Below are 16383 nucleotides of genomic sequence, written 5' to 3'. Positions count from 1 at the left end.
ATATATATATATATATATATATATATATATATATATATAATGTTTAATAACTCAAGTGAACTTAGACTAGTGGCTTAGTGTATCACTGACAAAATGATGCGCACGACTTAAACTTGACTTGTACAATTAAACATCGTTAGATAATAAGAACCAAGTATTTATCCTGGGGTAGTAATTAGAATGAGCTAAATGAGAATGAGTCCATTTTTATCAATGAAGAGAATGATGTAAATACAATTCAGCTTTTTTTCAATTACAATCTATCTAAACGAACGTTCATTTATTCACCTGGAGACATCACAAATTCTCAATATGTCATAACTGAGGGGATTTGATTGTAGTTTGTGGCGTTCACAGCCCTGCAAAATAAAGATACAGTACATTAATGCGAGCCTGAATTGTCTTTCCCTGTGTGATTTGGTAAGAAACTAATAATTATTACTAAATTAATGATTATTATTATGCAAAGCATTAAGCACAGTTTGGAGTGTGATATGGGTGTCTTGGTCCTCGACCCCAGCTTACTTATTGACATTGATGCTGATGATGCTCTTGACAGGTGTACTCTTTGGACCAGGGGAGGGGTGAAATATCTTTCCTTCCTTATTCGTCAACGCTGATTTAGTCTTTTTGGTGCCATAGGGTTCTGCAGAGTAGCTGGGGTAGGAGTCAAATGTTCCAGCTTTCATGCCTCCATTCTGCAGAAAACAAGAATGCAATACCTTAGCATACTACCAAAATAAAACTCGACAAAATTTTCCAAGACAGCTAACCTCTTTATCTCCTTTTAGGCATATTATGTACCTTTTTACTGGGTGAACTTGGTTTGAAGGGCACCATAAAGTGCCTTTTCCCATCAGTCTTCTTTGGAGGTGGTAGAGGTTTGTCAAATTTGTAAGGATTGCTGTCAAAGCATTCATTTGGATGAAGGTTCAAACGAAACGCTCCCCCTTTCAGCATGGATTTGTGTGACATGATCTCACGCTGGTAAACAAATTATCTCTCTCATTAGAGGAAGAGAACACCGTCGTATGCTTGCATAGAATTATACTGTCAGGCACTCAGAGGACGCCTTATCTTAATTAAAACAAGGACCTGGAAACCTGATAAAAAAAAAATCTAATTTAGGTAGACCTAAAAATACCTTTAGCATTTCCTTGGCTCGATCATAGGGGTCTGAGGAATAGGACACCACCTTGGAGAGAGTGATGTCAGGATAGCTATTAGAGAACAAGAACAAATCAATACATTTGACAGCAAAACCACAGACACTTGCATATTAAATGATCATGTCATTTGCTTACCCATAACTTCCCTTCTTGGGTGGATTGGTGTAGAAGTTTTTCCCAGCTGATTTGTTTGGTTTCCTTGGAATCTGTAGGGCACTCATTGCTTGAATGGGACCACCAATTGTCCCATAATAGCTGCCCATCCCACATCTACAAATCAGAGAAAAGTATTAAGCAACTGTAAAGACCATATACGGAATGATAGCTGCATGGCAGTTTTTTTTCTGGAATAAATTGGAAAACAACACACACACACAACAAATACAGACATCTAACTATAGTTATGTGACTAGCAGCCTTAATGGCTCACTAAAGCAATTATTCCTCATGCTTTGTGTATATTTTTTTGCATTCTCTCAGATGCCCATGAAAAAGAATGTTTGCATTTATGCTTTGGACTATTGCATTATGGTGAAATTCTTGTTTTTGAAAAACTGAGGACTTTATCTTGTTTTTTGGGTCAAAAACATCATTAAAAAGCACAAAGCATGTGCTTTATTAGACAAAATATAGGTTCTGGGGTCTTTTTCATGTCTTTAGATTTTATTAGACCATGCCAATTGTCAAACACATGAAATAGCCTCGAAACTAGGTTAACTAGGTTTAATAAAGCTACCGAATATTAGAGGGATAGTTCACCCAAAAATTGTCTTAATTTACTCACCATCATGTCGCTCAAATCTGTATGACTTTCTTCTGTTGAAAACAAAGAAAGAAAGCCATACAGGTTTGCAACAAAATGAGAAAAATTATGACAGTTTTTAAGGGGAAATTATGCCTATAATATCTTGTAGTCCATTGCCACTAAATATTTAGGCCTAATACTTCTACTACTACTAATACAAATATTTTTATTTCTTATTTTTTCACAATTATTTATCATTGAATACTATATATATAAAAAATAATTTATTGTGTACCATAGAAAGAAAGGAGGACTTACGTTTTTTTTTCTCCGTTACTGGGAAGAAAGGCTTTGCCTATGTTCTTTTTGGCCTGTTGTATCTTGTATTGTCTGGCTATTTTGACAGGGTCTGTGAGCGCCTCTCTCTCAAAGATCCTCTTAAACTGTGTGTCGAAGTATCCAGTCTGAAGCGCGGACTTTGATTTAACTCCTCCTGGTAGCATCTGTTTGTTCTTGTATGCGGAGTCATTAAATGGGCCTTTCAGCGACAACAAAGTGCATTAAACACACATTACATATTAGCCATTTTACTTTCTATGCAGCTGTCACATTATCCTGCGTTTACATTGTAGCCTATACAATACAAAAATGCTTATTGTAATGTATTGCTAACTTCATATTATATAGGCTATGTCATAACTTCAGTCATATATGACTATATGAATAGGAATTTATCAAATTTTAAATTTAATTTAAAACGCTTGATCACACAAATAATATTTCATATGAATCAGACTTAATAATATTGTATTGTAAAAGTTATTTAACCCCTTAGCTGTCACCCCCCTTTTGATAATTGACATTAAAGTACACTATACAAACTTAAATAGTTGTAATTCAAGAATGCTTTGGTATACAGACCTAAGTTTGGTCTTGTTTTAAAGAAAACAATCAGCAGATTATTACTGAAGTGAAAGCACTTCAATAAATTAAAGTATGCAAAAGTTATGGAAGTTATAATTTACAGTAAATCAAATATACTTTATTAATATATATTTTTTTATATAAAATAAATATTTTACAAAATATTTTTTACTATAAAATTACTATAAAATGAAAGCTATATATCTAACCAAGTTGTGTTCCAAATTTCAAGTTGATATCACAAAAATTGAAGTTCCCATGAGATTTTGTTTAGGCGTAGTACCAAAAATAGCCACCGGGTGCCATTGCATTCCATTGAATTTAATTGTATGCAATCTGCTGTAACAAATTCATAAATTTCTATCCAAATATCACTTCTGTCACTAAATATGGAAACTTGAGACTCAGACCTTTCTGACAATATGTGTTTTGTCAATATTAGAAAAGGTTTTGATAATAAATTATGAAAGATGATGCCCAAAAGGGGAGGGGCCTAATAAAAAAATATCGTTTCTATGGTAACGCAACATCCAATTTCAAAACGGTTTTCACAGGATGAATTCTGAGTTCGTAAGCTTTCAAATGATACCTAATTTATGATAACTACTAAAATATGTGATGTAATAATAATAATAAAAAAAATATATATATATATATATATATATATATATATATATATATTATACTTTTTAGAGGACTTCTTACTTTACTTTTTAAAATATAATTTTATCTTTTTTTATTGACAAATACTAGATTATGTTTTATTATGAACTTTTAGCATTAAAAACCAAAGTTTCAATTATTAAAAGTGTGTGCGTCGACTTTTTGTGACAAAGGTCAGAAACTCCTGTAATGACGTCGATTTTTTGAGGCGCACTCTTGTCATAAATTCATATATTACTGTTCAAACATAATTTGAAAAAAACAGCGCTAAAATATCTATTTAAGAATCTTAGACCTTTCCAACGATATATAGTTTGTCATAATTAGATTAGGATTTAATAGTAATATAGCGAAGTAAAGTTAGATATCCCGTATACGGGATCTGACAGTTAAATTAAAGCATCCAATATAAATGCAAATATGTATTTTTTCAGCATTGCATTATCCACTCAAAACCCCAGTAGCCTGTTACATCTTCAATGATTGTCATTTGGGCTGATATTTTGTATTCTACATAATATGTATGTCCTATAGCTAGATATTTGTCACAACAATTGTGCTTTAAAGGACACAATCATCCGTTGTGTAATTTATTACATCGTGTCTACCCCGTGTGAGGCTTTCTACATTGGACAGAGCAAATGTGCAAATGATGTGTCCTCCGTGTAGTTGCGTGTAGTAGCCGCTTCAGAAGAATAACGTGCATCCGTTTACTATCAGTGAATCATCGTATGGCCCTGCGCCGCGTCCAGTAGATACTATCACGAATTATGAATTTTCATGTAGCCAGCTTAGTCAATAAAGAAGATTATACGTCATATATCTTCAGGTAAGAAAACAGACGTCATGGGCAAAATGTGTAGCCTAAACATTGCAAACATGTTAGTTTTACATGATTTGAAACTGCTACGCCAGGGAATAATCAGCGTTGCTTTTGACGCGCCGCTTGACTCCGGTAGAGAGGGGGTTATGATGCTCGGGATCTGTGATGATCATTTGTGTGTAATCCTGAGTTAATAATAAAGAATAATAAATATAAAGCCTTAAACTCCAACTATCTTTTGGAAACGGGGTGTTTTAACCACACAAACAGCTCATGTGAATGAAGCTCCCATTACCTTTCAGGGGTGCAAATATCTGCAAATCTAATCAGATCCAGTTCTCCCCCGGAGTGTAAAGCCTAACGTGATTGGTTGTAGCGAGAACGTGCTACGATTGGTCAGCACAATGTGGCCTTGATCTGATTGGCTAAGGTAAAGGGTGGGTGGAGTCCACTTATTTGTGGATTTGTCTGCACTTCGACTAGAAGTGTTTCAAAATCCACAAATGCGTGAGGGGATTTACAAATGCACAGGAACCGATTCACAAATGCGTAAGGGGATTTACAAATGCACAAAAAATGGTTCACAAATAAATGCCAGGCCAAGTTGTGTTTGTGGCATAAAACACATTTGTAAAAATATATATTTTTTTCGCAAAGCTAATTTTAATTATTTGTACAGTTTTATATTTTTTTTTGTGAAACTCTTTACATTTATTTGTGGATCTTAATCTATTTATTTGTGAATTTGATATATTTTTGTGAATCTCTTTACATTTATTTGTGGATCATGATCTACTTGGAATAATGGAACAATTCTACCCCCATATTAAAGCGTGACAAATAGCCAGTCTCCTCGGTAGATAACAACAAAAATTGACATGGTGACCTGTTTGCTAAAAGGCTATGTTACTATGCGGTGATTTAATATGTCACAAATAAATAAAAACAAAATGAAAGACTGTGAAAGCTACATTATTTAAAGGAAATATCATGTTTATTTGCGATTTTAGCCGTCACAAAAGCTGTCACTGGGGCGGTACTTTTCAGATCCTAAAGAGTGCATATTGTTAAGCCTACTTTAAAGGTATACATTAGTAGCCTACCTAAAGTGTAGCCTACATACTAGTAACTAAAAGGAGAAAATGTGACAGCTTTTGTAGCCTACCTAGTGACCATACATTTTTCATTTTGAAGCAAGTTACCATGGTTGACAAACTCAACAAATCCACCCACTGTTACTATTAACTTTTAATATATGTTCGTTACACTTACGGTAAATAAATGGTGTATATTTGTCCCCTATTGAGATGTATCCCAACTCTTTAAAGATGCCAATCCGCTCCATGTCAGATTTCCCTTCTGGAGGCATTTTCTAAAGTTTGATACACAGTATTTATGGAAGAAAAGGAATAGAAAAAGATCTGAATGTGGAAACATGAGTGCAGCCGTGCAAACTATGCAGATCATCACGCTATGATTGCATTTAGCAAATAACCTAGGCTACACCAGTATGCATTATACTTTAACTATTATATACGGCGCAATATATACTTACCTCGAATTATGCCTTGTGTTAAAAAGTCAGTAGGCTAATAGATCTAACTCGACTGCTTAACTGTTCGTGTAGGTTGTGTATTCGTTGTCATGGTGTCCAGCGGGTCAATTACTCTGGACTGTCAGAGACGTTCACATTCTTACAACATCAAACACTAAACAAATAATACTACAACAAAACGTTTAAGGCACTTAACATTTTTATGCACCTGCACATTACAGTCTGTTAGGCAAAGGATTGGTTTTGCAGTGAAACGCAAACTCACATGTAATAAAAATGAGGATATAGGCCTATTATAACATTAACAAATGTTTAGAAAACATATTACAAAAGCCCATTTATTTAAGGAAACCGAACTATTTTACATAGGCCTATATAAAGTTAGCCTACTTTAAACATAGTAAATTATCACAACTTAGCCTACATTATTTTATGGACATAACACATAGCCTACAATTCTGAATCATTAGATCTACTGCAACCGCAGTTTAATTGGCAAATCTATCCCAGAACAAGATAACTCCAACATTTTAAAGTCTTCCATAGTGACGGCAACAACCTGCAACAAAAGTGAATCCGTTGTTATACATAGGCTATTTGAGTGCAAATCTATAAGAACGAGCGTCAACTTAATCGGGCTCTCACATTTTTGTGACAGGGGTCGTCATAGTCACAGATGTCATTTGGAAAGGCAGATCGGACCATCTCTTTGAGCTCAGTTGGGTACACATATGTGGGTTTGTCACATGTGCTGCAGCCGACCCTGTTGTTCAGCTGTCAACATAACGTTAAGATTAACCAAAATAATGTAACATTGAGATTAAAAATGCAAGGTGACGCTTACTAATTGACGCTGGATTAAACGGTAAACTTTTCTTCGTTTCAGCCGGTCGGTGTTCTTCAGTCTGGAGGCCGCGTGCAGCAACGGCCCCACCCAGAGGGGCACACTAGATATGGAGAGCTTATGAGTCATCATCATAACTACAGCAGTTTTCACATTACGGTCTCCAATAACTGCTAGTACTTATCCGAATCAGGCATACACTATAGTTAAAAGTTGATTGCACAAACAATCGAATTATCACACAGTGTGCGTATGTTTCAAACACTGATATACCATCTTTACATCCAACCATTTAGAGAAAAAGGAGTCATCGCAGAATATTACCCGAACGATTGACAGAGATCACTATAAGTGTCCATTAATTAGGAGCATATCATATTGACATTTCACTGAGTGAGAATTGTTGCTGCTTCAGGGTAAAGGCTGGTGCGCAATCTGCGCATGCTCATAAAAGAGGAAAAGCATCGGAAACAATGTAACCGAATCATATTGGCTATTGAATCTGAACCAGTATGGACCGAATACCTTTTTCATTTTATTTCATGCACTTTAAAACAGCCAAGACAAGGACAACAATAATTTTTTTTAATGATCAGACTTTATTAAAACACATGTAGGCTACACATATTTTAGATTTTATCTTTAATGTTATCATTAATTTGTATAAGAGTAAAAAAGGTCCCTGATCTCTGTTTTTTTTAAGATGGAATCTTATAAGCGTTGTTAAGATTGTCATTTGCCCCCCTTTTCTGACCATTCCTTGTAGCCCCCAGCATAATTCCGGGCACTGATGAGAGAGAAGGAAATAGTGTTACAGTTTCAGCAAAACCCTATGGTTGCATGTTTAAGCATTCACAAATCGCGATAGCAAGTTTATTACCACTTGAACCCCAGGCTTCTGGCTTTCTCTGTGGCAACAGCTCCACGTCTTCCCATCTGACAGTGGAAAACCAGTTCAGAGCAGTCCAGAGATGGCTTACCTACGCCAAACTTAGACTGGAATTCAGCTGCGTCCAGGGACATGTCACTTTCTACATTTTCCACTAAAATAAATTGGTAACAAAAAAAATAAAGAAAGAAATAATCTCCTGTTTCAATACATTTGGCCAGTCCACTTATTGTACAACATTGTGTATAAAAAAAATAATTTAAAAAATTGTACCGTAAAAATGTGCTTCATGTAGTCACCTTTTAAAATAACTAAAGTAGCCTACATTCAAATTAAAATATTGCACTTTACAAAAATTATGATTGTGTAGATCTTCCCTCTCACCTGGAATGTGGATGGAGCCTGGAATACGCCCTCTGTCTACCTCATCTTTTGTGCGCACATCCACCACAAACCCAGAGCCCTTCTCCAAGAGAGATGTGAGATCGCTGTAGGAGATATCCTTATCTATAGTCGAGAGGAATGAAAATGCAGTTACCGGTGTGTCTACATACCTGTCATGTAGTAGCCTAAACACTATTGATTGACCTGAGACATCAGACAATGAAAACAAAATGTACATTTATACTTATAGGCCTACATGTTAATTTTGTTGTGGTTGAGATTGATCCCTTAATTGATAATTTCAAATAGGTTATTTCAAGAAAAAAAAAGAGTAGTTGTTCTAGAACTGAATATGCATACTCGGACCCAAGATTTTGTATTGCACCTGTCCTGTGTGGTTAACCAATGGTTAAGTGACAGTGGAAGTGATTTGATTATGATATAGCTCATAACAGCCTTTTCAGTTTTACTCTAGAAAATTAATGTATTTATTAAATATATTTTGTAGCCTATTATAGAAACCCTTTTTATTTATTCGTTTATTTCTTTTGTAACTTGTTTGGTTTGTGATTACTCACTGGTTTAAATTGTTTCGATGGCTGGATGTTCCAGAATATTGTTCATGTTTTTATATACAATGCACATTAAATCGTAACAAATCCAGAACGTGTAGCCTACCACAATGTTTTACTTTCTGCAAGTCATCATTACGTCACAAGATGCAGAGCTCTTCATAGCAAAAACATAACGAAAACAACGAATAGGACAGCAGGCAAGCATTAGGAAAGGTAATAGCCTAACGTTACATAATACATTTGAGAGAACGTGCACCAGAATATTAGCAAAGATATTAAACATTCAGCTTGGTATTACTGTAAGTAATACAATGTCGAGATAATGGAAGTGTTTATCAAGGTGCACCTGGGCACTGTCACCCTGACTACAACAGAGAACGAAAGCAGGTTCTCATTACTGTAGAAATAAAGAAGTGAAAGAAGAAAACATCTGCAGTGTAACAAGTCGCTTACTTTAATTCTCTGAATGTATGTTGCTTACATTTAGACGAAAACAAACTTACCGCTGCTTGCCATGTTGAAAAGATTAAGACAATTAACCGTGGCTACACCTTTCCTTCCTTGTCATTCAAGGTTTTAAAAGGCATCTCCTATTGGCTAAGCATATGCGTGGTCGTGTAAAAGGCTCAACTCAACTCCTCCTGTAGCTTCAGCTAACTTCATAATAAAAGACTCGTAGCTTCAAAATAAAACACTGCTTAGATTGTGGCACATGCAACACTTTAAATTTGAAAACCCAAGATACCTACAGGCTGCAAACATAGATATATTATCACTAATCTTGTGTCATGATTTCAATCGTAGTTATACTGCATACAAATCAGATTTCAATGTCAATAAATATACTGTTTGTTTGTGTTTGTGTTAAGTGTGTGTAAAGGGCTTAGGTAACTTTTTGTCATACTTTTTTCTTTAAATTTTTATTCCTCCAAATTCATACTTGCATTATTAAAGTTTTGTACTGCACAAAAATAATAATAGCAGTCGTAATAATAATAATAAATCATTATTAGATTATGATTATTATTACTAATAGAAAGTGTGTTGGTGATTATGAACTACTACTTATAATCTCTAGCTCACTTGGAATGTTTGATTGTGTAAAGGCAGCACTAAATTTTACCATGGTAAACAGTTTCCACCAAAGCACCTTTTCGAGTTTTCGGGTTATTGTTACTGTTGCAAATCATAATAATGTCAGATGGAATCTCCTTCAAACAGTGTATCAGACGCTAAGTAATACTTTACATATAACAGATTACAAGTATAAAGAATAACGTGGTATTACAACAGGGCATGTTCAATAGAGCCAACAGTGCATTACCATATTGCATATCCAATAAGCCATACTATTACCACAGTAAAAACTGTTATTTTGGAATAAACTATGGTTAGCATGGTTAACTTTTTGTAAGGGAAAGAAATAGTCCACCCCATGAGCTGTGGAGAAATTACATGTTATAACATTCAGGACAGATGTAAAGACATATTCACAAATACATGAGACTAGCCAGACTCACATGAATTAAACTATTTATTGGTAAGGTCTCAGAAGAGTCTCACTTGAGTAAGAATCATCCCTCAATACTGATTTGGTACATCATGACATCCATAATGAGTCTCTTCACAGTGGAAAAAATCCATTTCTATGGTTTGGGTTCTAGTACAGCAACTTTTCTGCATAAAAACAAAACTAAAACAGAACATCAAACGGGGCATCGATATTATTCATCTGTGATATCTGAGTGTCACGAAATTCTAGTGTTTTAATACCAGCTGTTGATTTGCACATAACAAGCCACCTTCTGTTAGAAATATAAAAGTTGATATTATGAACAATATTCTACTGTGCTGCATAAAGGTAAATCTATACACTGTACATACAGATATATTTTGAAAAACAAGTTTCACAGTTTTTAAACTTTATTTAAAGTATAAACCATTTTAAAACACTTTACATAAATTATTTCTGTGCATGACTATAATTTGCTTTGAAGCAAAAAAAAGAAAGAAAATTTAATACAAAAATTAAAAATTATTACATATCATACAAAGGAAAATAAACTCAACCATTAATGTTCATCTTTGTAGCTAAAAGCGGTGACTCCTTTATGATTGTCATATAGTACTATGAATGATAAAAATGAAAACAAATTAAGTAAAAATAAATAGTTTCTGACACTAGTAACCTTTCAATCTGGAGACTGTGAGTGTTTTTTCTGATACCTCTATACAGAAGTGCCTTGGTGAAGGTCTCGTTACTCTAATGCGACTGGGACATACAAAACTATCGCATCTAAAGCACACTCAGAACTTCACTGTTATCTGATACAACGCAAGTACTTCTCTATCAGTGATAAAACAAACTATGTCTGACTTGGATTTTCTCATCACTTTTACTCCACTGGAATTCTCTTGAAGAAACAGTCTGTAGACGATGGAGTATGCTGCAGTGGCAATTGACAGTTTAGTTGTGAAGAATATGAGGCCTGAGACTGACATTTGTCTTGACGGATGTTACTCCTCAGTTTTGACCTCTCCAGGGCGCGTGAGACTCGCAGCACCTCTCCGATCCGGATCGCACCATCACAAGGGTACCATCTGGCACCAACATCCTCTCAGTAACCCAAAAAATATGGGTAAAAATATCTATTCTTTTTTAAAAAGGGGATTTTTCATATTTCAGCAACAGTAGCTCTGTTTTGTTTTTCAGTTTATCAGTGCTTTTTGACGTCCATTGTTGAAAAACAAAGACGAGGTCTTTCAAATTGTCTTTTTTTTTTGCCAGAGGCGGTATTAACAAAGTTTTTTGAGTGTTCTTCTTTTAAAAGTCCCTGCAGCGTTCAGTGAGTTTCCCCATTAGTTCAATTATTCTCCATGGGTTCAGGAGATAACGGAAAGAAAGTGAGGGAAAAAGAGAAAGACGAAGCAAGAGAGAGAAAAAGACAGAGAAAAAAGAACTGAAAACTGTAAAGGTATAAGCGGAGAGAGAAAGCGATGTATAAAGAAACAGAAAAAAAACCCCGATTTGGACTGTTACCTCTTCCCCATCTCATTCTGTCTCAGGAACTGAATGTTGAAACTGCTGTCTGCTAGTTCAGGGTACTGTTCCACTGGTAAAATGTAGTACCCGTCGTACCCCTGCACTTTCCCTGTTGAAAGGAGCTGCTGTCTCTCTCCTTCAGTCCACAAGCGGCTTCCCTCTTTATTATCCCGCGCCCGCTGCTGCTCTCGTAACCAGGCGCCCGATAGCGCCCGCTGCCGCGCCAACTCCAACAGCCGGGCTCTCTCCTCATCCAGCACGTCTGGCGCCAAACCGTAACGTACACTCAGAGACAGAGATGGAACCCGGAACTCAACGGTGACTCCACGCCGCGATCGACCGCTTACCGTCACGTTGATCCCGCTTTCTAGTGCCTTACGTCCATTGGTAAGTCCCAAAGCTAGAAGGTCACTGTCAGCTGAGCCTATCTTTACAAAGAAATGACAATCAAGGCCGTCCTGCGTGTAGTGCGTCCCATCTAAGTAGACAGCGCTATTTAGCACTAGAACCACCTTCCTGCTGTCATCGCTGGCCATGCTCGAGACCCCTGTGACCACACGGCCTTCCTTCACCGCCAACATCACTCCTCTTCCAATAATCGGGGTACTCGTGCCAAACCAGTGACCCGGTTTCTCATGTTTGGTCTTGTGCTCCTTGTCAAGAAGCCGTCCCTCCAGAGCCATGAAAGCTTGGCTGTGCCGCTCGGCTTCCTGTTGAACTCCGGTTATCAGCTGCAAGAAGACAATTTAAGGCCTTGGTAAATGCAAGCAAGATCGCATAGTACAATGTTCACTGACTTGCTACTCTTGGAAATACAAAAGTAATTCCTCTGAAGATTTACTATGGTATTAGCGTAGTGACTCACCTGCCCGTTTTCAGTTTCTTGACTTGCGAGGAGCTCATATGGCGGATCCACAAAGTAAAGTGTGTGCCTGGGAAAGCCTGGGATGATGTTGCTGAGCTGAAAGCCAAACATCACCAACCAACTCTTCACATCTGCAATGAAATATATATAGAAAAGGAGTGTTTAAGCTGTGATTTTGCAATAAAAACGGTAATTAATTTACTGAATATACAGTAGGGCTGTCAATCAAGTAAAACCCTGAATCAAATTAATTGCATTATATGCCTTTACATTTATATTTATGAAAAAAAGAATACTTCTATTCAGCACAGATTAAAATGTGCTGGATAGAAGTATTCTTTTTTTTGTTCACTATTCTTCAAATAATACTGAGAAAACTATCACTGTTTGCACAAAAATATTAAGCAGCACAACTATTTTTAACATTTAATAAGAAATTTAGGTAACACTATTACGAGGTGTACGTGTTACATTGTAATTATACATTTAAGTACTGTGTAATTATAATTAACTACATGTTGTAGGGTTAGGATTAGGGTGTGGAGGAAAAGGTTAGTTGAATGAATTTATGCATCATTTATAGTTATTAATACAGTAACTACTTGTAACATGTGTAACAAGGACATTGTAAAATAAAGAGTTACCGGGTTTTGTTTAGGGTCAGTTGTATGTAATTATGCATAATTTATAGTTATTACTATAGTAACTATATGTAACGTGTAACATGGACACTGTATAAAATAAAGTGTTACCAAAGTTTAATAATAAATAATCTGAAGAAAGGTTTCTTGAGCACCAAATAGTTAAAATAAATGTAAGTAATAGTAATAAAGTAATAAAACTGTGTTTTTGATCTAATAAAGGCAGCCTTTGTAAGCATACTGTAAGAGACTTCTTAAAAAACGGTAGTGTATATGATGTGCATTATGATTACGTCTCTGAATACATTGTTTGTATTATTTCCATCTCATTGAACAGTAGAAGAAAAACCTATATTTATTTTATTACATTATTTAAAAAAAAAGACTTAAAGAACTAAATTAACATGTAAAACTGACAGCCCTAAAAAAACTAACAAGTTGACAAAGCTGCAAAGGCACTCAATCATAAAATCATGAAGTCACCTGTGACATAATTCTTCACATCCAGCATGTCACTGAGCGGGTTGTTGTTCTTGAACATGTACAGGTTGAAAGGTGCCAGATCTTTGCCGATCTTCTGCCACATGGTGTAATCAGGCGATGTCCATCTGGCCGCTAAAACATCATAGTCCCTCTGCGTAAAATGCACTAACTTGGTTAGTGAGTCATAAAGCCCTCCGTGGAAGCCAATGACGAGCTGGAACTCAGGGTTGGAGTCGTGGTACACTTCCCCATAAGCAGTGTACTGCACCTGTTTGATCATTTGCCCGTTGCTGCTGAAGACCGCCAGTGGCGTACCGGTGTTGTCAGAGGCGATGTAGTATTCCTCCCCACTACTCACCTCCATGGCAAACAGATGGCCCTGCAGGTCATAGTACAAAGAGCTGATTTCTGAGCTGGAGTGGTTGAACACATGCGTGACCCGAGTCGGATTGTTCAGGTCAGCATAAAAGAACTGGAGGTGCTGACCCAGACTGTTCTTAGTAGACACCCTGCGTCCGAGCCCATCGTAACGGTACTGCACGCTCCATCCTCCAGCTGCACGGCTGTAGGCGCGCACCAGCTGGCCTTTAGAGTTGTAGTCAAACACATCGCCGCCCCTTTGGCTGAGGTGACCGTCCTCGTCCAGACGGTACTGCACGTCACCGAGCCGCGTGATGCGGTCTCGTAGGTCATAGCGGAGCGGCATGAGTCGGGCACTGTTACCCGGGTTGAGCAGATGTAGGTTGCCGTTTAAGTCATAGCTGTAGCGCCAAGTGGACCAATCGTTCACTTTGACGCCGCTGAGTTGTCCGTCACCGTCGTACTCATAACGGTACTGCGTGGTGTTGGCATATGGGCCGATCTTTAACTCTCGTTTGATTACTCTGCCCATGTTGTCGTACTGCACCGTCATCCAGTACATGAGAGAGCGAAAGATCTCATACTGAACCTCTTTGATTCGCCCGTGAGCATCGAAATGCTTGCTGAGGGTCATCACAGCAGTGGTGATTATCTGATTGATGTCGTAATAGATGACTCCGAACTTTCCAAAGTGTTCCACTTTACCGGAGATCTCGTCATAGCGGTACAGATCCACAGGAAGTGGCGTCTCGCTGATCACCGGCTTCATGCTGGCGATTCGGAAACTATTGTCATGGTAGGTGTAGTCAAAGCGTGCGTTCACCATACCTTCCTCTGAAAAGCGATAGATCTGTTTGTCGATAAGGGGACCCATTTTACGATAGCGAATCGTGCAAGAAAAGCCACCGCTCTGCAAGTTGACCATTTTTAGCACCCCAGCTGTCTCGTCGTAGCCAAAGGTGATGGCTGTACTGTCATACAAGATCTCTGAGAGCTTGGCCAGCTTGCCGTATTTGTAGAGGACACGACGCCCAGTACCCAGGAAGTATGTGGCCTTGGGACGTCCATCCTCACTGAAGTCATAGATGATGGAGGCGTTGCTCTCTGGTGGGTTGTAGGTGTTGCGTATGTAGCCGATGGAGACGTGAGTGAACATGGTGTGACGGGCGACACTGGGCATGGTGACAGCCGTGATGCGGTTAGATTTGTCAAACTCAAAGATGTATTGTCTCTGACTCTGCAGGAGCAGCACCATGGACTGTAGAGAAAAATGTTTTCAGAACATCATTATCACATTCATATTAATTAGCAACAACATCTTTAACAAGCTGTCATAATTCTAAATGAAATCAGGCACCATAGTGCTCCGAATGTTGGAAAATTCAATTAAAAAAACAATTACTGAATGAATTTTGTATTATATGGTGAGTTTTTAAAACAAAACATAACAAAACTAAAAGATACACATTTTTTGCTTAGTTTAATTACACAAATGCACGAATATCACTAAATTGTGCTAAATACATGCTTCAAGATATTACAATTTTTTACTGGAATGCAAGTAAAAAATAGTGTTGAAGAATTAAAAATGTATTTATTTCAATGACTAAATAAAAGCCATTAAAATATGAAAACAATATCCGGTCACACTTTAGATTAGGGTCCAATTCTCACTATTAACTACAACTTTTGTCTCAATAAACTCCTAATTAATGCTCATTAGTAGTTAGTAAGGTAGTTGTTAAGTTTAGGTATTGGGTAGGATTAAGAGATGTAGACTATCGTCATGCAGAATAAGGCATTAATATGTGCTTTATAAGTACTAATAAACAGCCAATATCCAAGTAATATGCATGCTAATAATCATCTAGTTAATAGTGAGAATTGGACCCTAAACTAAAGTGTTACCCAATATTCCTACCTCACTTTAATCAATAATCTCACCTTGTCCAGGTAACTGTAGCTCCACACCTTTCCATCTACAAAAGAGCGTGAGAGTATTCGTCCCTGCGAGTCAAACTCTGTTCTCTCACTCATACTGCCTCGGTGCAGACCCACTAGCTGGCCTGTACTGGAGTACGACACATTCACCACTGCAAGGCTGCTGCTGGGCTGCCATATTGCTGGTCTGCCCTGGGCATCATACGTGATTCTCAGAGTAAACTTCCTGTGGTCGTCATAGATCTTCTCTGTACGTGTGTTCCTGTCGAAGTCTATTGACAGTAGATTGCGCCCATGTGCCTGCAAATTGCACAAATATTTGCCATGAAAACCACTCCATTTGGTGAGATGATTTGGATACTGATTAGTTGATCTATCAGATAAAGCATGATTCTTGGCCAACTTTGCTTGCAATGTGCACGGAAATGTGAAAATATTGTACATAATTACAGTAATTAAAATATTAAAGCAAGTGCCCA

At 37.2% G+C, this 16383-nt stretch overlaps 4 protein-coding genes across 6 annotated transcripts in view; all 4 read right to left on the bottom strand.

Annotated features, from left to right (window-relative positions):
• Positions 1-78: 78 nt before the first annotated feature.
• On the bottom strand, positions 79-5950 carry cfap96 (cilia and flagella associated protein 96). The gene is made up of 8 exons (XM_077236052.1): positions 5876-5950; positions 5597-5696; positions 2233-2452; positions 1305-1439; positions 1145-1220; positions 805-984; positions 526-698; positions 79-359 (listed from the first exon to the last, which is right to left on the bottom strand). Exons 2-8 carry the CDS (start codon positions 5691-5693, stop codon positions 308-310), a joined length of 933 nt encoding a protein of 310 aa, XP_077092167.1. The 5' UTR covers positions 5694-5696; positions 5876-5950; the 3' UTR covers positions 79-307.
• A 110-nt stretch (positions 5951-6060) lies between these two features.
• On the bottom strand, positions 6061-7311 carry LOC143744506 (uncharacterized). Its single transcript, XM_077236054.1, has 4 exons — positions 7048-7311; positions 6724-6826; positions 6525-6653; positions 6061-6438 (listed from the first exon to the last, which is right to left on the bottom strand). Exons 1-4 carry the CDS (start codon positions 7080-7082, stop codon positions 6352-6354), a joined length of 354 nt encoding a protein of 117 aa, XP_077092169.1. The 5' UTR covers positions 7083-7311; the 3' UTR covers positions 6061-6351.
• Positions 7303-9226, bottom strand: tstd1 (thiosulfate sulfurtransferase like domain containing 1). Its single transcript, XM_077236053.1, has 4 exons — positions 9075-9226; positions 7997-8119; positions 7604-7766; positions 7303-7510 (listed from the first exon to the last, which is right to left on the bottom strand). Exons 1-4 carry the CDS (start codon positions 9085-9087, stop codon positions 7456-7458), a joined length of 354 nt encoding a protein of 117 aa, XP_077092168.1. The 5' UTR covers positions 9088-9226; the 3' UTR covers positions 7303-7455.
• An 866-nt stretch (positions 9227-10092) lies between these two features.
• tenm2a (teneurin transmembrane protein 2a) overlaps positions 10093-16383 on the bottom strand; it is a 349743-nt gene continuing 343452 nt past the window's right edge. For all 3 annotated transcript variants that reach the window (XM_077236049.1, XM_077236050.1, XM_077236051.1), the window contains 4 exons: positions 15908-16204; positions 13604-15221; positions 12480-12610; positions 10093-12345 (listed from right to left, as the gene is read on the bottom strand). In XM_077236049.1, coding sequence (XP_077092164.1) covers positions 11608-12345; positions 12480-12610; positions 13604-15221; positions 15908-16204 — 2784 coding nt within the window. In that variant the 3' untranslated portion in view covers positions 10093-11607. The remainder of the gene's footprint in view (positions 12346-12479; positions 12611-13603; positions 15222-15907; positions 16205-16383) is intronic.

This window comes from Siphateles boraxobius, unplaced genomic scaffold (genome assembly GCF_051911475.1).
Source record: "Siphateles boraxobius isolate OS27281-9 unplaced genomic scaffold, OSU_SipBor_1 2, whole genome shotgun sequence".
NCBI lineage: Eukaryota > Metazoa > Chordata > Actinopteri > Cypriniformes > Leuciscidae > Siphateles > Siphateles boraxobius.
The sequence above is the reverse complement of the archived record's forward strand: the minus strand, read 5'-3'. Positions and strand labels throughout refer to the sequence as shown.

What these genes read in the sequence shown, in the direction of transcription:
- tstd1 (XM_077236053.1), bottom strand. An exon ending in AGGCTCCATCCACATTCCAG is followed by an intron (nt 7,767 to 7,996) that starts GTGAGAGGGAAG and finishes AATTTATTTTAG; the next exon opens with TGGAAAATGTAGAAAGTGAC. An exon ending in AGAAGCCTGGGGTTCAAGTG is followed by an intron (nt 7,511 to 7,603) that starts GTAATAAACTTG and finishes CTCTCTCATCAG; the next exon opens with TGCCCGGAATTATGCTGGGG.
- LOC143744506 (XM_077236054.1), bottom strand. Translation starts at nt 7,082, where the DNA reads ATGGACACTTATAGTGATCTCTGTCAATCGTTCGG. An exon ending in GTTTAATCCAGCGTCAATTA is followed by an intron (nt 6,654 to 6,723) that starts GTAAGCGTCACC and finishes TTATGTTGACAG; the next exon opens with CTGAACAACAGGGTCGGCTG. An exon ending in ACGACCCCTGTCACAAAAAT is followed by an intron (nt 6,439 to 6,524) that starts GTGAGAGCCCGA and finishes CTTTTGTTGCAG; the next exon opens with GTTGTTGCCGTCACTATGGA.
- cfap96 (XM_077236052.1), bottom strand. Translation starts at nt 5,693, where the DNA reads ATGCCTCCAGAAGGGAAATCTGACATGGAGCGGATTGGCATCTTTAAA. An exon ending in ATATACACCATTTATTTACC is followed by an intron (nt 2,453 to 5,596) that starts GTAAGTGTAACG and finishes TGTCGCTGAAAG; the next exon opens with GCCCATTTAATGACTCCGCA. An exon ending in GAGCCAAGGAAATGCTAAAG is followed by an intron (nt 985 to 1,144) that starts GTATTTTTAGGT and finishes TTTGTTTACCAG; the next exon opens with CGTGAGATCATGTCACACAA.